The sequence below is a fragment of the Solea senegalensis genome, linkage group LG18 (genome assembly GCF_019176455.1).
Source record: "Solea senegalensis isolate Sse05_10M linkage group LG18, IFAPA_SoseM_1, whole genome shotgun sequence".
NCBI classification, from domain to species: domain Eukaryota; kingdom Metazoa; phylum Chordata; class Actinopteri; order Pleuronectiformes; family Soleidae; genus Solea; species Solea senegalensis.
In genome coordinates, this window is record NC_058041.1 from 13,352,685 (window position 1) to 13,377,839 (window position 25,155).

General features: G+C 39.0%; 2 protein-coding genes across 6 annotated transcripts in view; both read left to right on the forward strand.

Moving 5' to 3' along the window:
• Positions 1-24,488, forward strand: part of LOC122759123 (zinc finger protein 385C-like) — a 79,896-nt gene extending 55,408 nt beyond the window's left edge. For 3 of the 5 annotated variants that reach the window (XM_044013695.1, XM_044013696.1, XM_044013699.1), the window contains 6 exons: positions 1,752-1,859; positions 6,930-7,095; positions 9,385-9,876; positions 10,512-10,717; positions 10,874-10,972; positions 11,934-13,316. In XM_044013695.1, coding sequence (XP_043869630.1) covers positions 1,752-1,859; positions 6,930-7,095; positions 9,385-9,876; positions 10,512-10,717; positions 10,874-10,972; positions 11,934-12,164 — 1,302 coding nt within the window. In that variant the 3' untranslated portion in view covers positions 12,165-13,316. Of the gene's footprint in view, positions 1-1,751; positions 1,860-6,929; positions 7,096-9,384; positions 9,877-10,511; positions 10,718-10,873; positions 11,003-11,933; positions 13,317-23,977 lie in introns of those variants that run through there. The other 2 variants (XM_044013697.1, XM_044013698.1) reach the window with 2 other exon arrangements.
• On the forward strand, positions 14,756-24,488 carry LOC122759124 (dnaJ homolog subfamily C member 7-like). Its single transcript, XM_044013700.1, has 14 exons — positions 14,756-14,858; positions 17,230-17,318; positions 18,509-18,633; positions 18,802-18,915; positions 19,253-19,327; positions 19,504-19,622; positions 20,444-20,597; positions 21,214-21,378; positions 21,523-21,614; positions 21,707-21,780; positions 21,869-22,015; positions 22,113-22,268; positions 22,975-23,049; positions 23,135-24,488. Exons 1-14 carry the CDS (start codon positions 14,788-14,790, stop codon positions 23,170-23,172), a joined length of 1,494 nt encoding a protein of 497 aa, XP_043869635.1. The 5' UTR covers positions 14,756-14,787; the 3' UTR covers positions 23,173-24,488.
• Positions 24,489-25,155: the final 667 nt, after the last annotated feature.

Below are 25,155 nucleotides of genomic sequence, written 5' to 3' on the forward strand. Positions count from 1 at the left end.
ATGAGGCATATGTGTTCACTGAGCCCGTGTCTGAGTGCTGGATTGAAGAATTTATGTGCAGGTACTTCAGAGAAACAAATTATCTATTGAATGAGAAGCTGTTTTAAATTTTAAAACAAAATTTTGAATTAGACAATGGAGGAACCAGATTAGCCTTTTGTGGGTTTCCTGGTAATAGTTCCCTTGAACAAGATTTTGCACAACACAAAATGACAATAGGACATGTTTTTTTATTGTTATTTTGCAGTGCTGTAAATATTTAGGTCTTGTTTCATTTTGAAATGATGTTGTTCAAGTCTTCTGATTTGAGACAGACAAACACTTGGTACAGTAAAAAAAGTCATGAACTTTATTTAAGTGTGCAGTTTGAAGTCATTTTATATTGTAAAATAAACCTTTGGCTGCATTGGCCGGTTCCCATATTACCAACTCCACTCAGTTGTGAACATATGCTCAAGACATCCCACATGTAACACGTCTCTCTCTCTCTCTCTCTCACACACACACACACACACACACACGTCCAGTACGTAGGTTTGCTGTGGCAGAGACTTTCATATGGTCTACATTTATTTTTAACCCCTAATGAGACAAATAAGAGGAGCGAGCTAAATGTAGGGTTGTGGGAGGGTGTGGGAAGATTCCTGTCTAACACCTAGAGGATAAAAATATGAATCTACTCACACGGCTGCACTGTTGGGATTTACACTGAATAGAATTCATCAGAAAGGCTTATTTAAAAGTGTAAATTGAACTGTGCTTTATTCTAACACTATATTTATGTGTATGTGTGTGTGTGTACCTGGTATTCTTTATGTTGTAGGGACCTACATCTGTTTACACAGTCACATTATGGGGACTTTTCTTCCTTATGGGGACAAATTCAAGTCCTTGTAATGTTAATTACTATAGTTTAAGGTGAAGACACATTTTAAAGTTAGGGTCAGGGTTAGGATTAAGGCAGTAGTAGTTATGGTTAAGGTTAGAGTAAGTCTCCAGGAAATGAATGTACGTCAATGTTATTTCCGCTGAAGTTATGGAAACCAGTGTTTGTGTGTGTGCGTGACAAGCCTTCCCTTCATCAGAGAGAGCATTACTTGACAAACTAATAATCATAATCCGTTCAGTCTCGGGATTAGTTATATTTAGCCAAGCAAATTTCACACACATCACTACTGTCAAACTGTTTGTCACTGACCTGAGAGGTGTTGACAGTAGTGCGGATAATTATATCTGGGCCCATTCAAGGGTAACTCATCATCCGGATAATACAAAAGATATTTATGCAATTCCACATTGAACAAAACAGATAGATTTTTAGTATCTCATGTTCAACATTATATATGAATGCAGTTTTTCTTATGATGTGTGTAGTTGTTCCTCCCACAGTCCAAAAACATGCAATATGGGGATTAGGTCAATTGGACACTCTAAATTGGTTGTTTGTCTCTATATGTGAACCCTGCCTATCGCCCTATGTCAGCTGAGATTGGCACAGCACGCCGTGACCCTCCTGTGGAGGCTAAAGCACTAGAAAATGGATGGATGTGTGTAGTTGTATGAAAAAGCAAGGTTCAGTTATCTGTTTCTGAGACACATTTTATCTTTATGTAATAAACACGACGGAACATTTCATTCATTCATCCACTCAGGAGGAGACCAACAGGAGGGGTGCTTCTATAGAGGCTTCTGTTGACCTATGTTTAACTGCTTCTTTTGAACCAAAATGTGTTATGTGTTTCTTCTGCTAGATGGACCCGGTGCAGAAGGCAGTGATCAACCACACCTTTGGAGTGGCCCCGCCCAAGAAGAAACCCATCATCTCCTGTAATATCTGTCACCTGCGCTTCAATTCCACTGTAAGTCAGACAACCGTCCACACTGCCGTTGCATTTTCAATCCAAATTGAAAAAGTTGAAACGTTAAAAAACAATTTAATCTGAACAGGCAGAAATCCAGACCATTTTAAACAATAACGCAGTGAAGCGGATTTGATGATAAACTCCTAAAAGCCCCATTAACACTTACTTTCACCTTTGACTTCACCTTATTAAACCTAAATAAAGAATCCCCTGCACATTTTAAATTAGATAGGTCATCATCATCATTCCCAACTCTGTTTTCCTGTTTTCTTAAGTATTAGTCAGGAACACCGCGTCATCAGCAGTTGAGATGACTCACCGCAGAGATGAGCCAGTAGTACTTCCTGAAACTCCTTAGTCCTGAAACTAAGTAAACAAATTTCTGTTTACCCTGGCATGTACTGTAAATGTCTGCCGCACCTGAATGGTCACATGATAGACTGCATATCTTTAAGCGGATAAGAGTGAAAACTGTTCTTATCTAAAAACACAGGTTTCATTATGAAAACCAAACCAAATCAGCCTGCGAGGCATTTCTCTGCAACAAGATGAAAGGACTGCTAAACCAACTGCATCTCTCTTCCAATCATAAAACATTTCAACACTCTCCAAATTGTCTCCAAACTGTTATCTTGATTTTTTCATGTGCATATTTCCCTCACATTTAATGCTTTTACATCATACAAAACAGCTTTTTTATCAGTCCAATCTTTATTTTCTTTTTTTTCCATGAATCGCGGGGTTCTTAAAAAGCCAACCTTTTTTTTTTTTTCTTCTTCTTATCTCTCCTCTCTCTTTGACTTCATTTGGCTTCCATTCCTATGGAGTTTATTTAGACATATTAGCATTTATATTGTCAGGAGCAACCTGGCAGAATGACAATAACTCTTCTTTGTGTGAATTCTGAAATGTCCAGGAAGTGGGACACTGATGTGGGACCACCTTCACTTCCTCATCTGTCTCTCTCCTCCTCCTCCTCCTCTTTGTGTTACCTGCAGCTAACCTGAAAGTGCTGGAGAGGTGGATGCCAGGGTGCAGGCAGGTACCAGGTCCCAACACTTAGTGGCTGGAATCTGCAAAAAGAGATTTGATTAAAGGAATAGTTCAGAATGTTTGAGGTCTACTTGTATTTTATTGTCTTGGTAGATAAGGAAGAAGGTTTTATAATGCTTTTTCCACTACTTAGTACTGACTTGCCTTGCTTGGCACGGCACGGCTCAACTCTACACGGTTTGGTTGGTTTTCCATCACAATATAGTATCTACCTGCTCAACGTGGGTGGGGTCGTCACAGCATGGCTGCATGAAACTGCCGTGACTTTATACGCGACACACACAAACTAGTGACTTATAAAGCAGCTGTTTTCAGTGTACTGAATCAGTACTTCCTTCATGATCGGCGCTTGCAATCACCGGCTTTCAGCAGTCCTATCGCTAAGTAGACTCCTCTGTTAACTACTGAGGTTTCAGATATTTTCAGTGCTCAATTTTGGACATTTATGCATGTTTTCTGATTTGTTAAGTCTTTTTAACAGATCTACAGGTTTGATTCTTGTGTCCGACGTCTTGTTCATGACTCCTCCAGTCAGGAAACTCAAAAAACGTGCCGTGGTTAGGCGAGGCGAGGGACTATGTAGTGGAAAAGCACCATTAGTGTCATTGACATCAATCCTTGAACATGCAGCTTCAGCTTGCCAAGGCTGGAAAAAAAAAAAGCTTTCATGGATGAGCAAACAACAATCTGTTATGCTTGTTTTCTGTGGTCATTTAGGTTGATTTATGTTTTTATTTGGTATATCATTGCAAATTACTGGTTGGACAATTAATTATTAAGTTCTTTTTATCAATTTTCTATGTACAAGAGTCAACGGATGCGTAAAAGCAAGTATTTTCTTGTAACAGCCTCACAAGAAACTGTCAATTTAGAAGCAGGTGTTATGAAAGACTGCTTTACATTTTCATGCTGAGGTTCAAAACAAGAAGCAAAAACATCCGAGAAGGTCTGAGATCCTACACAAAGCCATACCAAAGAATGGAATGATGGAACGCCGATCCCTGTGGGATCAACATAATCTGGCAACTGTGCAAGCACTAAATACTAAAGAGAGGTTGGTACAGCTGAAACTGATAAGGTAACTAAGTGAAATAGAAAAGCAAGAAGTTTAAGAGACAAATTGGAACTAAACTATAAGAAAAAGCAATATTAACACAATCCAACTTTTCAAAAGTCCTAATAGACAAACCTCAAAGTCCAACGAATCTTAAAAGTCTTAAATAACTCCAGCACGCAGTGGAGCAATGCTAGCAGATCTTTTATTGCTATATATAGTTGGTGGAGGCTAGAGCAGGTCAGAAAGGGGGAGTCTTCAAATGTAATGGGCTGGATGTCACAAAGGTGTTAGACATAACAACTATTTATGGCTTTAATACAGTGTGTCAGTGTTGCATTCACTGCTTGCTACACTAAAATTAACAATGAGAAATTGCCGTCATGTCCTGTTAGCAGTTGCTGGGTAGAAGAGGGTATTTAAAGGCGGAATATTAAAATGAAAAGCTGAAGCTGTTCGTTCAGTGTAAAGACAAACTTTGTTGACTTGATGGCATGTATACAATATAGTAGAATACAGGTTTCTCTCTGATATCTTAAAGGTTCAGTTTGTAACTATTTATTGGCTGAAGTGTATAATCGCTTCAAAATACAGCAATTGTGCAGCATCTTGAATGGACAAACAAGCCAGAGGATGCATTTCTATGCAAATGAAGAAGAGGAACATTCTTTTTGGTATGAGAAAAGCCACCATTGATCCGTGATGGGCCTGGGAAAGGGAGGGGATGAGTGTATGTGTCACTAATTCTTACACACTGAACCTTTAACCCTATATACTACTACATTAACAGACTACAAAAAAATCTAAACTATTCCTTTAAGTGCAAAGGCATGACCGTGTCATCCTTGGAGGACCGAACGTGACATTGTTATTGCTCCGGCCTCGTTGTGGAGGATGTTTGGGTGTCAGTGGTCTGAATCTGTGGATTTCTGTGTCGCTGCGCTGGGATACTCATTACACAAAGTTACTATGGTGCAACATAGTGAACCCATACTACGCTGGCATGCCGGATAGTTTGGTAGTATGCAGATGATGAGAGCAGCTTCATCCCTCTGACTCAGTCGATTATGTCGCCGAATGCTTTCGTGTGCGCTGACATTCAGCGGAGCCAAAGGGGTCGTATGCCCTTTGCTCCACCGCACACACTGAGTCACGGTGGTGCCCTTTCTGTCCGTGTTGCATGCTGAGCTTTATGCAAAGTTAAAACCTGCGCCACTTCTACTCTATGCACACTTAACTTAAAAAATAAATAAATAATTGAGCAAGGTAAAATTATCATAACAGCCTTGTATGAAGCCAGACACGTAAAGTCCTGTTGATCCATGTTGATTTAGGTGAGCAGAAAGATACCAGTGTTGCAGAAGTGTTCTTGTTTGTATTAAATCCAATTAAAGGACAAAAAAGTCACATATGGCTGCCCACTCATGTACACTGGAAGTGGAAAAAAATCTTCTTCAAGCAGAACTCAACAACTGAAAGCTGAAACTGGAATAAATGGACAGTTTATTGACAGAAGGAAAAGTGAAGTGTGTCGCGTCACCTGTCTTATGTCCTTTATGACTGCTGCTTGTTCTACTAACTCGATGTTGTGAACGGTTTGTGTCAGGTGCTGAAGCAATTGAAACATTTCATCTTTCAGCAGATGTAGTTTGACATGGCATTTTAGTACAACTAACACTTGAGCTTTCCTCAATCAAATCAAATCAGTTATAGTCATGTAGCCCAAATATCAGTTTGTCTCCATGGGCTTCACAGTCTGTACACAAAGCTCTTACTCAAACTTCACCAACCACTTTTTACTGGGTTTTAATCTGCCTCTGACCTCATCAGTACATAGAAATTGCTAGATTGATATGGAGATTTTCATGTTCCAATGATTCTAGGAGCTCTCAGTTGTTGGGGGATTTGTGCCCCTGGTAGGGTTACTGAAGGTAAACAGGTCCAAGGTGAGGGACCGGCCAAAGAGCAGTTCAAAATGACCTCTTACAAAGAAAAACAAAAATTGACCACACTCTCCTTTGCCCGGATGTGGGTCACTGGCCCCCCCCCCGCCCCTCTGGGGCTCGGCTGGGCATAGCCTGAAGAGGCCATGTGCCTCCGTTGTTGAGGCGGCTGACCAGTGCTGTGGTCATAAGCGAGAGATAACGTGACTCTAATAATTCTTTTTTTTACTTTTATTTTTTTTGTGTGAGTTGTTTCATTTTCTATGCACTCCAGACCAAATTCCTCCAAGTACCACGTGCCACAGTTTGAGAACCATGGGTTTAGCTCATAGTGTATGTTGTGGTGAATTATTTGTTGTCCACAAAGACAATTCAAAATGTATAGATTTGAAACTGTGTTGATTGATTGGATTACAATATAACTGTGTTTTGTTTGTTTGTTTTCAGCTGTTGTGTTTCAGTCCCAGTGCACTTGTGTTTGCTGCTCGCTGTTGTCCCTCTGTAGAGTGCATACTTACTTCATCTACAGCCATTCACAGCCATTTTGGGATCCCAAATCTGCATGCATCTGTTGTCACGCTGCCACAAAATGTGTTTGTGCTCGCTGCACACGGCACAGAAGTCATTTTGTGGCGCGGCAGAACGAACACGGGCCATTCTGTGTCAGAACAAATCAGTGGAAAGATGAGCCAGTGGGCTCAGAGGATGGTCACGAGTCCAAGCAATGCTCATTTGAGCGCAGCCATGATGTTGATGACGATGATGATGATGATGATGATGATGATGGAAATGGCGATGTGACTCTTCCTTTGAGTCAAATCAATCACATATGATTTGCTTCAACCCCACAGAAGCATGTAAAACCATGGAACTGGAAGAGATGGAATATTTACAGTTTACTGATTTCATGATGGCCTTTTAATGACTTTGTCAGTGATTCAGTGCATACACAGTCCTGTACAATGGCTTTTACTCTGTGCTTGTTTAAATGTACATATTTTGTATGTGTGTTTTCAGAACCAGGCAGAGGCGCACTACAAAGGTCACAAGCACACTCGCAAGCTAAAAGCCCTGGAGACCCAGAGGAACCGGCACAGAAATGGACACAGTGCGTCCACTGCAGCAAAAGACAGAGAGAAGAGGTTGATGGGAGGAGCAATGGTGCCCTCATCAGACAAACAAGGTATACGTTTTTCTTTTATGTTTTTTTTTTTTTTGTTAAAAAGCACATTCTCATCATCCTTGGAGTAATTAGTGATGTAATTGGAATGACAAAAGCACTAAGGCTTGGTTGCTGTCACTCAGCCGGCTAATTTGCAACTATTATACGACTATCATTGGCCCTGTCAGATAGGTAATTACTCTCATCAAGATAAGACAGTTTTGCGGGATGAGAAACCTTAAAGCACTTAAAAGGGAAGCGCTGGTGGCTGCATTCTGACGAAGACTGTGATAAGGTTATTTTCCTTGATATTGATTTGTGTTGGTGAATAAACAGCATAACAAAATAAAGTTTTCAAGGCTGATGGCTGCAGCAGCTGTTAACAGGGGCGTTTCAAAGTAGGTCCATGCGGGTCCGCTCAGACCCCACACAGACAGACACAAGCACACCTCCAATCTGAGTCCACACGTCCACTAAGCATACTACAGAGGGAGTGTGCTGTAGCACAACTCTTTGCAGTCCAGTTTCTGGGGCGCTGTTGTTCTTGGTCTAAAGAAACAACAAAGAATGTGGTAACCATGGAAACTTGCTTGAAGTCATGTGAAGAGGTCTGCCGCTACCTACACATGTATGAGTCAGCGCTCCAAAAAAATACAGGGACATAGTACAAAAAGAGGGTGATCTCCTGCTGAGTAATCACATGATTGGAAAGCCGTCGTTGCACATGTGGAGTGGTTCTCCACAGACGCCGATCATGGTAAATGTGCCCGGGCCCTAAAAGCTCCCTTTAAGTCTGAAGGCCTTATTTAAATACATCATACATTTTCCAATCCTTTTGAGCCCAGTGCAGTTATTATATGCACAAACGCAAAGAAGCACTTTGATTTCCCTCTCAGACCTTATCATGTTTGTAGATTGTGCCCGAAAAAGAAAAAAAAAGACCTTAAAAGTTAATGATGTCACAACAGCTTTTTCTGCTTCTAGCCTACAAAAGAGCATCTTTTAGAATTGTCAGTGATTTGTCTCCCTGCATCTCATTCTGCCCGGGCTGAAAAAACTGATGTCACCCTCCATCCAGCGTTCCTCTTCATTATTGATCTCCCGCACCCATTTTCCCTCAGCGCCTATCAATTTCCCTCTAACCACATAATGATAAGCTTGTTACATTCAGCCGTTGCCATGGTTGTTGATTGATGGTGACAAAGGGAGCTTCGGAAGAGGGAGAGAATAAATGACAGAGAGGCAGAGAGATAAGGGAAGGAAGATTTAGATGGCTGGAGAAAAAGGGGGTAACAATGGGAACAGTAAAGAGGGATGAGGACAATGAAGATTAGAAAAAGTTTTTTTTTTCAGTCAAGGTCATTTGAAAGAAATACAACAAAGAATGAAACGACCGGTCAGTCATACAAAATGATAACAGAGAGGAAAATTTGTGTCGCTTTACACAAGAATCTGTATTTATACTTTGTGCAGAATTAACGTATAGTCCTTGTGTTATCAAATGACCTTCACAAGTGACCTTTTCTCTTGTTCTTCAGCTCATACATTACATTTTCAATTCAAATCAACTTCATTTATGCTTTTCCAGCCATGGACTCTATGTGATACATGCCGCTGTGTACTAGTGCTGCCACAATTATTCGAGTAATCGATTATTAATCGATTTCTAAATTAATTGTCAACTATTACGGTAATCAACTATTTGGTTTTAGTAATAATCAAGATTTCAGATCTTTCAGCTTCTTTAATGTGAACGTCTTCTGGTTTTGTCACTCCATATGACAAAGAACTCATTAAAACTGAAACATTTGGCTTTGTGGACAAAAGAAGACGTCTGAGAACATCATCATTTCCAGGTTTAGGAAAAAAACATTTTCTGACTGTTTTATGGACCATTAATTAAGAAAATAATCATTGATTATGAAAATAATCATGTATGTTGCAGTAGGTCAAAAGGTTGATATGCAGTAGATGAAGAAGAAAGATACTCTTCCTTAGTGCTGTTGTGTTATGACATGATACACACCCTTGTGTGAAGATATTTGTGTGATTATTATATAATAAATAAATAATAATAACAATAATAGCAAAAGGAGTCGCTTATATTGGATCAGCATAAACACAGATGGTGTTTATAGCAGCATTGCAGTGCCATCAAAACATCATAATGACAAGTTTAAGGATTTCACTGATGGCAGCTTTAAGCTGCCGGTTAAGTCAGTACATTTGGTGATATATGAAAATGGCCTCTGTCTATTCATTTAGCTGCGATTGAGACACATCATATCATAACTTGTGTTTGTCTTTCAGGCCAGAGTGCCTCCTCTCAGCCTGCACAGCAGCTGCAAACTGAAACCATCCAGGGCAGTTCACTGGTAGCCACCAACTCTTCACAGCCTTCACCTATCGATTCCTCGCTCTGCTCTCCTCAGTTGTCCCCACAGGTCTGCCATGGCTCTCAGGGTTGTGATAAAGCCTCAGAGAGTTCACCTGTGGACGGCTGCAGCCTGGCCACCAGTTCAGGCACACCCTGTGACGTTCAGGGAGGCTCTGGCCTTCAGGGAGGCTCTGGGCTTCAGGGAGGCTCTGACCTACAGGGAGGCTCCGGTCTTCAGGGAGGCTCTGGTCTTCAGGGAGGCTCTGACCTACAGGGAGGTTCCACAGGAGGCGAGGAGGTGGTGGTCAAGGCAGAGGAGGTGGTCACGGCAGAGGAGGCTAATGGCAACAAAAAACCTCAGCTCCACTGTTGTACCTGCAAAGTGACGGTCAATTCCAGCTCCCAGTTGGAGGCTCATTGTAGCGGTATGTACTATAGTACATAGTAAATCATTCTTCTAAAGCTGTGTTTCCATCATGGTACGGTTCAGTTTGGTACAGTTTGGAATGGTAAAGCCCTGGGTCAGGCATGTCTTTTTCGACTGAGAACAGTACCTTTAGAGGGGTGCGGGGTGTGGGCTGTGCGACATATGTAGCGTGACATTGTACCAGTGCAACATCGAACATAAACAGTTCATCACATCCAGTTCTTTTACGCTTTCCTGCTCGGTTTCTGGCCGTATCAAAAAGACGTCAAGCTTTGTGTGTGAATAATCAGCGGGCGTTACAGAGAAAGACAACTGACAAAAAAAAGGACGTGGTGTTTTTCTGTCGCCCTATCACCTGACTGTCATGTGTGTCATTTTACTCTGGTACCCCAAGGAAAAGGTGCCAGAAAATGGTATGGGCTGGTTGTTTTGGTACTGTTCCTAGTGGAAACACACAAAAAAATATGTAACTTACTGTGCCAAACCAAACTGTTCCACTCATGATGCGACATGATTTAAAGGTTTTTAATTTCAATTTACTATGAGATATTAATAGTAAAACTGTTGATTTGGTGTGAAATTATGAGTATTTCACACACACCCCCCCCCTTCTCTTCTGTATGGCTGTATCAGGAATTAAGCACAAACAGATGCTAAACGGTCACAACAGCAGCCAATCACAGCGCAGGCTCAAGACCACGTCATCGCCCAGACCCGCCTGCCGCATAAAGCAGCGAATGGCCAGCAAGACCCGAGCGGTTGTTCAGCGTGTGACCAGCCAGCCATTCCACTGTGAGCTGTGCCAGGTGTCTGTCAACTCAGAGACACAGCTGAAGCAGGTATGTGGCTGATCCAAGTGTAATGATTTGAATGGCTAATATTACTACTACTTGAAGCAGCAACGATTAAAAAGGCGATGCCGTCGATGTGCTGGCTCTTTGCCTTGTTAGTCGGATTTGTTCTGGCTGAATCTGTGTATGTTTATCCCCTTTTAGCACATGAACAGCAGGAGACACAAAGAGCGTTTGGCTGGGAAGCCTGTCAAGGCAAAGTTCACCCCCTATAATAAACTACAGACTAGTGCTGTCTTAGCGGTAAGAATCTGTCCCACACACACACACACATCTAAAACAAAGCCTTATTCCTAACCTCAGCCATAACCAGTTCACGTCTAACCCTAACTTTAACACAATACAACAAATATTAGACCTAAACTTAACCAGTTCCTCAGAAATAAGGTTCTGCCTCATTAGGACCAGGTTTTAGTCTCCATGAGGACTCCTGGTCCTGACAAGGTCAATGTTTGTGCCAGAAAAGGTCAAAAAAACACACACACGATCATACCATACATTTGGCTGCTTTTATTTTTGTACATGTCGTAAACGGGCAATAAAGAACAGTATATACAGTACTAAAGTGTACACACACACACACACACACAGAGCAAATGCAAATAGTCAATTTTCTCAAGGTTGTGATTTAGACTATTTATTGGTGCATATTTGTCGTTTAAAATGTCAATAAAAAGTCAATAACTTTCTTTACAGTTAAATAACTTCACTTCTTTTGTGTCACTTGCTTATTTGTATAAATGTAGCTTCCCGTGCAGCTCTTCCTGTTTGCCGGAATGGCAATCATGCTCTGATGATAATGAGTAATCCACATGCATTCACTATGAAGCGTCGTGGAACCACTTCCTATTCACATTAAATAAATATACATTCAAATCTCAATACATTATGCAGCACATCAGATCCTGGGTTTGTTTCCAGAGAGGTTTTATTATTGTTAATAATATTTAATTCTTACTTTCTTTATCTTAGTTAAATGTATGTTTACATTGCATTAGAATACAGAGTCCTCAGATCTATTAGACAGTGATTATTTAAAATGAAGTTTGACCAAAAGAAAATCACATATAAAATCATATTTTACATCAATATTTGTCAGAAAAGGAAAACAATCATTTAGCCCCAGTGTACACATTGTTTGGTTTAGGAAATGTTGCAGAATTTCAAATGTGACATCTTCTAGTTCTTTTGTCTTGTGTGTCAGACTAAACTGGCTCTGCAGAAGCAGCTGTCTAAGACCCTGCCAGCAGGTTTCCTGACAAGCCCCCTCAGTTCGGCCGCCTTGTGCACCATGGCACCCGGACCTTTAGCACTGAGGCTGCCGCCCGGTCCCACTGCCATCATACAGGGTCCCCTGATCAGCCCCACGCTCTTCAGGCCCGCACCGGGACCTTTGAGGGCCACACACACACCCATCCTCTTCTCTCCTTACTAGCAATGAGCCAAACTTTGCTGGAGGACCGACAAAGCAGGGGGAGAATCCACGGTGTGAACAGGACACTACGCAGCAACAGCAAGTGCACATGTCACCATGTTCAACTGGGCAGGTCCAAGTCATGAGGAGAGTATGCACAATCCCCAGGTGCAGGTCCAGATATCAGCGCTAACTGACCAGCGTTACCTCTTTAAGACAGAGGGACCATCACTCGGCTGTTTCCCTTTCAACAAACTGCTGAATGCATGTTCACTGCGGTCAGGGGAACATGGAAGCCATAACAACAGACATCTTTTACTTTTATTTGTAATACTTATCATAGACAATTACATTATAAAAGGGGGTGTAAAATGTTAGTGAGTATTTATTGCCAAATGTTTTGTCAGGAGAACAAGTACAGTACTTAATCCTGGTTTCATAAACAAATCAAGATGAAGAAAATTCAGATTTTATTACTCTCTCATTTTAATTTACTTCACCCATGAGATGACAAAGGACAGAGTGCCTTTGGATTCTGTATCTCATCAAATTAAGAGACATTATCTCTTAATTTGGATGCTTTTTATTGTATTATTTATGTATTTAATTATGTATTTATTTATTTATTCATTCTTTTATTTATTTGTATTGTCTTTCCCTCTTGCTCTCTGTGTTATGAGATGACAATCAACCACCACAATGATGATGACGATGCCAAGTCTACTTGCTATATGTGAAAAAAAACAAGACCACACCTGATGCACACAATGAGATGGTTACATTTAAAGATACAGAGTTTGACGTTGATCATGTCCGACATGTCATGCTGTTACCACAAGCTCTTCAGGCGATGGTTGGACGAATACGACTCTGCAACAGCTTGATGCTGTTTGTGCAATATGAAGAGTTTAGCCAAATCTGTTTGACAATATTAAATGTTTTTGTTTTTTTGTGTAGAGCTGTATTTATTTAAAAAAGAAACTGTCATTTCATTTTAGAATTCTCTCTCTCTTACTTGACTGTGCTGAATCATCCTAAGCAATATGTATTTTTAAAGTGTCCCCTTACTTGTATAAAATACTGACTAGTGTAAATGCATCAATTGCAATAATGTAAATTATTATGTGTTAAAAAAATGTCAATACTGTATTCTATATAAAGTTATGAATAGTACTGGCTTTTTTTCTTCTTCATGAGTCTGTTTTCATGAATCATTACAGGTCCACAATATGTATACAATATTTAAGTTAATATAGTTGTTGACGGTCATATCTATTCAATAATTAGTACACATTATGAGGTCACACAATGATCATTTTAAATTGAGAAATGTACTTTTAATGTGAATCAGCAGGTGACAAACGGCAAGGCGCTGAAAATATGACATAAGTCATAAGTTACATAAAGGTAATGGACTTGTACATGCAAGGAATTACTAACCTATTTTAAAACCTGTGGAAAACCAATAACCACCAACAGAAATACAAGAAAGTCACTCATTAATCCTTTCGCCAGAGTCAAAACACTCTGTGTGCTTGAGCTTGCTTATATTTAATGGTGCTACACTGCCCTCTAGTGGTATATAACAAATTTGAATGATAGTTGTCTTATGGTATACATCAACAATGATAAAGGTGTGTGTATGTGTGAGTGGTTGACTTTGACTTAAAAACCACATAAAGAGAGGACATTTTGGGAAAATTAGAATATTTTACCTGGTCCTCAGGTTGAAAAGACCTGTTTCTAGGTTAGGACCTGGTTTTAGGGTTGTAGATCAAATAAGGGGTCCACATTTTTGCTGTACAAAATCTTATTTTGTGTGTGTGTTCTTTATTAACAACATCACTTCACTAATCCACAACCCTTATAATATATTACTATAAATTAAGATTTAACTGTACTTTACAATAACCATATTTTACATTGACATTAATCATTTATGTTAATTTGTTGACAAAAAAGCTCTGTGCGAAACATTCTTAAACTGATTTACAATCAATACAACATATTTAATAAGTGATGAATAAGGACTGGGTGATATCACAACAAAAACATGGTAATAATATAATTAACATGATACATTTCTGAGTGATATTAGAAAGAAAAAAACAGTTAACTGTACTTTATAAACAAACCTCAGGTTAAGCAGGTACATGTGTTACACAATGCATAAATATATAAATACATAAAGTTAATATTATATTTATATAGATACTGTACTGTATTTTCTTGCTCTTTTGTGTGATATTATTCATAATTGAATTATAGCCCATCCTTATTATTAACTATGAGTATAAGACACATGGACAGTAATATAGTATATATTTTTGAAAAAAGATAAGATAGTATCTCATTATTATGAGGTAGTGTTTCATTATTATGAGGTAGTATCTCATTATTATGAGGTAGTATATAATAATTACGACTTAGTATCTCAATTATGAGATACTTTCTCATTATTATGAATTAGTTTATCATTCTTTTGACTCAGTAGCTCATTATTAAGACTTACTTATATATATTTGTATTTTCCAAGTGGCGAAAATGGCCTTTCATGCTCATGACCTCAATTTATATAAAACAATAAATAAAGAAATAATGTTCCGGAAGTGACGTACGTTCTTGTTCGTCCTTTCCAGAAAAAATGGCAGCTGTTGACATGGACGTGCCGGTGGAGCCAGAGACCCATATTCCCATGGAGGAAGACCTGGAGCGGTAACTCACCAATTTCATAGTTTCCGTTAATTGTGCTGTGTGTGTAAGTCGAATAATAGCCCGACTGAATTCAAGCTTTCACTCGCAGGCGAGGTTCAGACACCTGAGCCCGGAGACGAGCTAACAAGGCTAGCATGCCGAGAGTAAGACGGCAGCAGCGTGTTTTTCCAGAAATCTTTATTGTGTCGGTTTCTGTTCAATGACAGGCGATTAATTACTTCTCTTTCTTGATTCTCTATGTATGAAAATTATACACCATGCTTTAGACTACAAACGTTTTCTGACGTAACAGTTGCCGACCGGCCCCTCATGACAGTAGTGTCGAGATCAATATCTAGCTGTTGCCGACATCCAGAAACAATCATGTGTTGACGTTAGTTGAGGTAACTGTAGGCTAATTAACCTGTTGTTTTTTTGGACATGTTTTGAAAATACATGTTGAAAATGCTAACATTTCTCCCTTAAACTGTCTAACTGCAGTTTGTAGCGCCAAGTCCGGTTTCGATTTTCGAGAAATTTCGATATGAATGTAGTTGGGGGGGCTAGCCGCGAGCTACCTCAACTAAAAATTAAATCGCATCGATTAATAACTTCCCCAGACATATGTAATCGTCACCTTGTTAAAGAAGTTGTCTTAAGACACCAGAGTTCAGATTTAGACAGGTTGTATAGTACACTATCATAAGATGGTGACAGTTTTTAAAAACAGTAAGTACGGTAACGTGCAACGTAAACATGATAATATGTTAAAATTGAAAGAATAAACTTAGCTAAAAATAAAACAATATAATGTACTATACTTGAAAAGAGAATAAAGGTATTGCTGTTCTAAGTACAAACTGAAATTGTTCAGTGTTTACCATGTGACTCAATGTTATACGTCTTGTTTTCCCTCTTTTGACATTTAGAAACTTCACCTGCATGTCAGACCTAAGATAAGGTTTTGTGTCGCTGAATTGAACATTTACTCAGTAAAGAGCTTTGTTGAGTAATTTGACAATAAAACATTCCTTGGAACCAGAATTAGGGAGTTGTCACTTCTTTGACACATACATACACAGTATGGCAAGGGGTTTTAACATTTAATCTGTAGACAGGATATTCACTATTGATACCTGCAACGTCACAATTACTAGTCAAAACTAAGGTTACAGATAAATGTAATTCAGTTTTTGCTAGTTAGAATTATGTACATTTTTGCCATTTATGTGTGTGCGGTTTGTCATTGTAGATATCTCTAATTCCAGTTTCAGACTAATGACATCACAGATATCACAATGAAATTACAAAGTCAAAATGACATAACATATATGTAATGGTAATTCCAGATAGTCAAATTTGGCGATAAAATGTTAAAAATGTGTCCTATAATCATAGTGCTATGGAGTTGAGCAAGAAAATAAGGCTGTCGCTAAGACAACATGCAAATCCTCTAGCAATTCTTCAAATTACAGATGTAGCATTTTGCAAAAAGCAAGTATGAATGTAACAAGCTTATATAATAAACAACACCACTGTGTGTAGAATAGATATTAGGTGAATTATGTTATCTGCAGTTGTATCATAAATCGATTTGCCTCTTTTTGGCATGTTGAACATGGACAGAGTGACACATTTATTCTTTTAAATACATCCGGGCTGTTGAGATGATTCAGAGATTCTGCTGTATCTTTATGTAACACCGCATTACTTTATTATAACACAATTACCAGTTTCCATAGGACAGACCAGAATTAGAATCTCACTACTACATTTCTCTAGTGATCTTTAAATTGGCTTTTAATCCATGTGCTACAGGTTCACAATTACAATAACATTCTGTGCTTCAAAAGCACAGAATTTGTGCTTTTGTGGCACAAATTTGTCTAATTTCCATTAGACAAATTGTGTGAATCTTTCACAAAAATGACTTGAAAATACTGTCAGCATCTGTGACATAAAGTTTTCATATCGTCCCATGCCTACTCCTGAACTGTCCTTTTGGATATAAGCTGAAGGGAAAAGACTGCTGTGATGACCACAACGAATTTTAACTTCCTGATGCACATCAGTGTTGACTTACCCTTTCGCACCGGGCGTGTCTTGACTACCTGCCTCAGACAAATTTTACTGCTATGTTTAGTTCTGAAGCTGTCGGGATTGTGAGTACCCCACTTTGCTGTCCCAGTTCCTGGTGGAACCTCATAGTTTTGTCCTCTCAGACAAACTCAATGTCTGCCCTATACACCAGAAGTTACCCAGTAGATGAAAATAAAAAATCAACTGGTTTTGTGCAGAGTAGTTTGTGGTGTTTATGCCTTTATTTGTTTGTTTTATGTTTGTAAACTACTCCCTCCACCTTGACTTTTGCTTCTGTTTCTCCTCTCTCCAGTCAAGCTGAATGCTTCAAAGAGCAAGGAAATGCACTCTACAGCAGGAAAGACTACTCTGAGGCTTTCAACTACTATACCAAAGCCATTGGTGAGCAGATATATTCATTTTGTTGGTCTGGAACCAAGATGTTGCTCACTTACTGGTGTGTTTGGGGGTCATTGTCTTGTTGAAACACCCATTTCAAGGGCATTTCCTCTTCAGCATAAGGCAACATGACCTCTTCAAGTATTTTGATGTAGGCAAACTGATCCATGATCCCTGGAATGCTATAAATGGGCCCGACACCATAGTATCACATACCAGGATTTTGTGCTTTATTCACATTTTTATTTATTTATAAAATTATTTTATTATTATTTTGAACACAACTGTACATCACCAAATATTTATCTGAATAGCAGGAACCACCAGAATTTAGGCTTGAACACAAATAGACAGACCTGATCCTCAAATTAGTGAGTTTAGCCAACAACATTTGCATTGTCGACAAGAAGACCACAGTGTGTAAGCTATGTTATGTGCGTGTAGCAAAGCACAGGACATTTTCACGTGCATCGTAAGGACATAGACGTGACACAGGCAACTCTTCTGTCCTCATTTGAAGCAAAACGTCCTCAAAATTCAACTTGTGCTAAAGCCATAACTCGCACTATATACTTGTTGTAGCATTAGACATGTGACCTTATTCAGTGGTGGAAAACCCTGGATTTGACAATAAGGCCTTAGTGTGGTGCATTGCAAACAAATTGACATTATATCATGATTTAAAAAAAAAGGGCTATCATGACATAAAACTAATGATCCTAGACTAAACTAGACAAGTCTAAATATGGCAGAATCATCTGCACTAAAAGAGAGAATAAAGATTGAGAGTCGAATCAAATTGTGACCTTAAAATACATTTGAAACAAGGATTTGGATAATCGTGACACCAATAATAGTCACTCCTAGAGTCCTCTAGGAGGTGAAATGAGGTGAAATGTCTTCAAGAAAACTGAAGCAAATCTATTTGCTGACATCTGAGAAAACAATGCTATGGACAGACAAGCTTTCCATCTATTTGTTTTTGTGTGGTCACTCAGACATAAAAGTACTCAACTTAGATTGCCATTAATAATGCTTACCTGTGTCTTGCGTATTTTGGGTCTAATATGTTCACCATGCAAAACGTAGTGTTAGTCTGACAAAAGTATTGTCTGGTCATTTAAGGAACATTTGAAAGAGTTGTCATTGCCCTCCATGTGTTTTTTGTTTTTATTTATTTTTTTAATTTTCAGATGCTTGCCCCAGAAATGCAAGTTATTATGGCAACAGGGCGGCCACCCTCATGATGCTCTTCCGTTTTCGAGAGGCCCTCGAAGATTCTCAGCAGGCTGTACGACTGGATGACTGCTTCATGAAGGTCAGGTTGAACAGCCTTTTAAATCAAGGAGCTCTGCCATCTCATCTTTTAACACATATTCAGACTTTGTTTGCACTTGAATGACGGAGTTCCATATGTAGATTTTAATTTATTTATTTATTTACGTATTTTACATTGACATACAAATTTGCCCATCTTGTCACACAGGGTCATCTACGTGAGGGAAAGTGTCACCTGTTGTTGGGAAATGCCATGGCAGCCAGTCGCTGCTTTCAGAAGGTTCTAGAGTTGGAGCCCAGCAACAGAGAGGCCCACCAGGAGGTGGGCATTATAACGTTTCTCACAAATGTCAAAATGTGTGTTTTGCCGTATAGTTATATTGCAGAGCTGTGTGCAGCTCGTTCAGTAACATTTTGACCCATTTGTCATAGTCTCGGCATACTCAGCATAATATTGTATCTGCTTTAGCTGTGTAGTTGCCTTTGATGAACATGCAGTTCTGAGCAGACGGGCACGCCTCAGCATTGGGCTTGTTCTCTCTCTAGGTCATTTAGGTGAACACGGCTGCTGCCAGCAAGCATCTACTTTTGTGAGAAATACTGTATCCTCATGCTCATCTTGGCAGAGACATTACTGATAGATATCTGTTTTATTTTAGAATAAGAACGCAGGGACTCTCCTCGAGTATGAGCGAATGGCTGAGTTTGGCTTCGAGAAGCGGGATTTCAGAAAGGTACTTCACACACATTCTCCAACTGTTTCCTTTTTTTAAATGGCAAATTATATAATTATAAATTTGGCTTTGGTATGTAATGTAATACATTATTTCAAGGCATCCTACCTCAAGATCCTACCTTTTATCAGTTGAAAAAGATATATATCGTTTGTTGTTTTTTTGCTCTGATTCAGGTGGTGTACTGTATGGACCGGGCTTTAGCTATGGCTTCTGCCTGCCACCGCTTTAAAATCCTCAAGGCTGAGTGTCTTGCTCTGCTAGGACGCTATCCAGAAGCTCAGTCTGTAGCAAGGTGGGAATAATCAAGCTTTTATTATGAATGAAATGGTGTTGCACTCCCTACTTTCTAGAACTAGCTTCTCATCTTCATAAAGTGTTTTAAAACAACACAATGTAGTTCCTTTTAATATCATTTTGATGGTGTGCTAACTTGCATATAGATTTCATGATGTCATGATCACATTGCTCCTTAAACATCTGGATTTCAAATATGTAATGCGGGAGTATTATGTAGAAACTCACATTTATTCCATGAACTATCCAGTGTCTAATTAAATGTGTAGTGTCACTCATTCATTGAACAAGCACAAACCTTTCAAAACACAACACAGCTTCACAAGGAATGAGCTCTGTCTCCAGTCGTAACTTCCCACATACCTCAAGACGACCAATTACGCTATATCTCGTTCAAACAGCATGCTGCATGCTTATTGGCTCACTGACACATATTAGATTATCTTCTAATATGTGGCAGCAGAAGGACACCCAAACACTTAAATAGATAAAAGAAACACAGGGTATATCACAATTCCTTTATGTATGTACAGTTAGTTAGTGCTGAGTGGTATGGCCAAAAATGTACATTATGGTATTTTACCAATTATTAACCGTTTGCACCGCATACAACGCTATATTTTTTTTTTTAATGCACGAGAGAGATAGCAGTGAATCTGTGTGTGCATGTGTGTGTGTGCGCACTTAGTGCAGCAGCTGAGTGTGTTTGTGTAGATGTGTAGCTGAGAGCAAATATTACATTGTGTTTATTACATATTGTTTATTTTTTTACATATCAAAAAAATGTGTGTGGACTTAAAACAAAACCTTCTGTTACAGTGACATCCTGCGAATGGATTCAACGAACGCAGACGCACTATACGTTCGAGGTCTATGTCTTTACTATGAGGACTGCATTGACAAAGCTGTACAGTTCTTCATCCAGGCTCTGCGAATGGCACCTGACCATGAGAAGGCCCGGCTTGCCTGCAAGGTAGAACCCTAATTTTTGTAATTTTAATCAAGGTTTGTTGTGATAAACAAGGGTTTTCATCATCTACTGCTTTATCCTCCATGTGAGGGTGGCAGGGCCACTGGTGTCAATCCCAGCTGACATGGGGCAAAAGGGGCAGGGTACACCCTGGACAGGTCGCCAGTCCATCGCAGGGCCACACAGAGACAAACGTGCATTCACTCTCACACTCATGGTCAATTTAGAATGTCCACTTAACCTGCATGTTTTTGTACTGTGAGGAAACTGGGTTATTTTACCTGTTTTGATTTAAAACAGATTATTCTCCAGTGGACCATAGAATCTATAAATTACGAATTGTGCATTAACTTGTTAACAATTTTAAAAAGCCATCTAGCTTTTTGACTTGATAAATTGTCCATAATTTATGAGGAATGAAATGCATGTAATATAAGCTGAACAGTTTTTTGGGGTTTCAAGAGAACTCCAAACACAACACTGTAAAATCTGAAATCTGATTAATTTAGTAAACAAGGAAATATGGAACAAAAATCAAAGGTTACAGGCAAATGGTTAATATAGATATCTTATATTTCAAGTGCAATTAAATACTTTTTTTTCTCTCTTTCTACATTAGAATGCCAAAGCACTGAAAGCCAAGAAGGAAGAAGGAAATCAGGCATTCAAGAACTACAACTATGATGCTGCATACCAGCTGTATACTGAGGCCCTGGCGATAGACCCCAACAATATCAAGACAAATGCTAAATTGTACTCCAACAGAGCCACAGCAGGGACAAAGGTAAATGCAACAAGACCTTCAAAAAATGGTGCAACATATTTGTGGTCCTTAATAGTGCTGTGCATTTGTGATTTGATCTCTGAGGGTGGATGTTAACTCTGTGTCTTATCACTTTACTGTCCATTAATATTTCCTCATCAACAGCTGAAGAAACTAAATCAAGCTATTGAAGACTGCACCAGTGCGATCAAACTCGATGACACATACATCAAGGCCTATTTAAGAAGAGCTCAGTGGTATGCTATACATTCAACATTTTAGCATTTTTTGTCCCACTGTCAAGTATTGTGCAGTTTTGATTGACTTTGACTTTGTGTGTGACCTGTAGTTACATGAACACAGAGCAGTATGATGAAGCTGTCCGTGACTATGAAAAAGTTTACCAAACAGAAAAAACGTCAGGTCAGTGGCTGTTTACTTATCTGAAACGATTGTCGGGCTTGTCCTGTGCACATACTCATGTGGTCCGATGTGTATTTTCTTACTGTAGAGCATAAGCATCTACTGAAGACGGCACAGCTGGAGCTGAAGAAGAGCAAGAGGAAAGATTACTACAAGGTACTCGGGGTCGGCAAGAATGCCACAGAGGACGAGATCAAAAAGGGTTATCGCAAACGAGCCCTTATGCACCACCCAGGTAACCCATTGTCTCTAAAACATGCGTTCAGAGTGTGCATTTAGATTTTATTTAATGTTATACATGGTTCCTGCTGTATTATATCAATATCTTGCAGACCGCCACAGTTCAGCGACTCCAGAGGTTCAAAAGGAGGAGGAAAAGAAATTCAAGGAGGTCGGTGAAGCCTTCACTGTGCTCTCCGACCCAAAGAAGAAGGTCCGCTATGACAGTGGACACGACCTGGATGAGGACAACAGCTTTGATGGTGGAGGTAGATACTTAAGATTGTTGCTTTTCTTTGTCTGAATTTACATTCAACCTACAGGTCAGTATTTGGATGGAAGAGAACTGAGTTTAATGCAAAGGATAAACAACTCAGTTTGATCTATTGCAATGTTGAACATTGAACACAGAGGTCATTCTAATGTAACTTGAAATAATTCACACACAGCACCGCCAATAACCGCTATGGTGCCGTGCTGCGGGATTTCCTCCTGCTCAAGCGAGTGCCCGCAGGATCGGGAAATCCCACATTTAGAGAATCATGCCGACTTGTTATTACTTCTCTTGGAAATAGTGTTCCTGGACTACAAGACTGTGGCCGAAGTGGCGCTGGTAATACCAGTATTGATTGCGGCAGTCTCCCTTGATGCGTTTGATTCCGCTGAAGTGAGCACAATGTTAAGAGCAGGAGGAAGGTTTAAATTCATTTAGGACACTGAGGGCAGGCTACAGATGGTCAGTTGAGTACGCTTGTAAATTGTAGAAAATTAGAAAGACAGTCTTGCCCAAGATCCTAAGGACAATCACTTAACCAAATGCAGTTGGTCAAGTGATTGCAGTGCAAGTGATAAAATGTAAGAAACTATTTTACCACTAGTAAAATCCTATTGTGTTAAATTCAGGTACTTTTTGATACTTTTTCCTCCTTGAAAGTCATCACCTTCTAACCCCATATTTTCTTTTGCTTTCTCTAGATTTTGATGCAAACAACATCTTCAGAGCTTTCTTTGGGGGCCATGGTGGAGGCTTTAGTTATGACAACAATCAAGGTTTGTTTGTTTGTTTTCTGGTTATGTTTATTGAGAAATACTCTGCAGAGGGATATCTCATTGACAAGTTCCTTTCTGATTTCAGACTCTGGACCTGGAAATTTCTTCTTCCAGTTTGGCTAAAGTTAAAGCAGCATGTGGGAATATGCAGCCCAGTTGAGGACAAACCCAATTTGGACCAGGTCACCCTGTGATGCTCTTACTCCCGAGTGTCACCGTTTTAAGAGTTTTCTGATTATTGCATTCACTTCTTAATTGAGTCGTTACATTGACGTTAACATCCATAGGGAAGGATAATTCAGAGACTCTAGATGTGAATTAACACTGACAATAAATAAGTACAAAAGAAACCTTTAGAGGGGTTTGGGTCATCTGATTCAGAGCATGTCACTATTGCCAAAATCGCATTAAGTAAAATGTAATCATGTGAATCTGCCTCGACTTTCTCAAAGGTGAGTAGTAATAAGGAATGATTTAAATATAAGGTTTTTTTTTAGATAACATGACATACATTTTTAAGGTTCTACTGGGTCAGCAGGTCTGTACTGAGTCAATGTACTGTATGAAGTTAAATATCAAAATTGACCTCAGGAAAGACCTCAGGAAAGGACATCACTGGTCTTGTTTGTCCGGGTTTTATTGGCTCTTGCCAAATGTAGAATTGCCTCGCTGGGTTTTTTGTTTCTTCACCTCTTTTCCATTCTGCATTATAACTTTGACTTGAATGTAAAGCGATTAATGTCAGTTTCTTTTTCTTTAATCTTCTCTCGACCTGTTTATATTTATTGTAATGTGAATTCTAACCCATATGCAGCAGAATGCCATTGTCTCCCCCCTTTTGTAAGAGACGTGTATAAATGTTTTTATATCATAATGGTCTTTTTCAGATTGTGCAAACCTTTTTTTTTTTTGAACAGTCCAAAATCGGCACACACACACACCTGCAGGTTGTCCTCTGTTCAAAGCACCAGTCACACGTGTTGTACTGCAAATTCAAGTGGTGCCTTACCAGATCAATTAACCTCACATAAACCTACATGAGACACTGTTGTTCAGACAACATCCTATTTGCAACAAGGTCATATTTGTACAGCACATGTTTTTGGTTTTTTTTTCTTCTGTTTGTGGTCTTTCATAGAAAAAGCAGTTTTTCTTTCCGTTTAGCTAAATTTTGCTGGTAAATTACTCATCTTGCTAAAACTCGAAGGAATTTGATCGTTGCAGTCACGGTTACACCCAGCTGACTTGCACCTACGCTCATGCATGTTCAGTCAGTACAGCCCTTACCCTACTTGTTCCACCTGTTTAAAGGGATGCTGAAATTTGGTTGGGAGCTTCAGTTAATTGTTTTGTCACTGATCCATGAATCATTTGTAAAAAACAGTATTAAGAACACATGCTTTTCTTATTGCATAAATAAAGGCTCATCTTTTACTGTACTGTTGGTCTCCTAAATTTATTTGAACAACTCTCTTCTCTTAACCAGCCACAGAACATATTTGTGAAATGTAACTCATTTAAATAATGTTTGCTCTGTAAATAATATAATAGCACCATCTTTAGGCAATTGACACATGTTTCTATTTTGTATGTCTGGAGGGAGTTCTTTCAGCCATCAATTTACTTTAACATTTTATACAACTTTGTTTATTTGTCATAAAACTAACCAGTTTCACAAGAGCTAATGTGTGTGTTTACTATTTTTTAGTAAACACATTTACATGTTATTTAAAGTGTAAACACACATCTTGTGTAAAATCTGTTAAAAAAAACTGAGCAAATTTGTGACCCATTTGTGAGTCTTGACAAACGTACCAGGTAGTAAAATGTAAAGTAATTAAGTTGGAATTCCATGTGTTTGTTACTCTTTAAATTTAAGGGAATTTTTAAACTGAGATTTATACTCTATTCATAGACATTTTTGTTCAAAACAGCAATATTTCAACTTGATCACAACCAATTGATCACATGTTTGTGTTTCAGCATTTTCCTTTCTTCCTTTTTTACTTGGAAAAACAGAATCAGTATGAATTTAAAATAATAAAACAATATTTTTTGTCTGTTGAAAGTTTATTACCACACTGGTGCTTTTTTCTGTGTTGCCTC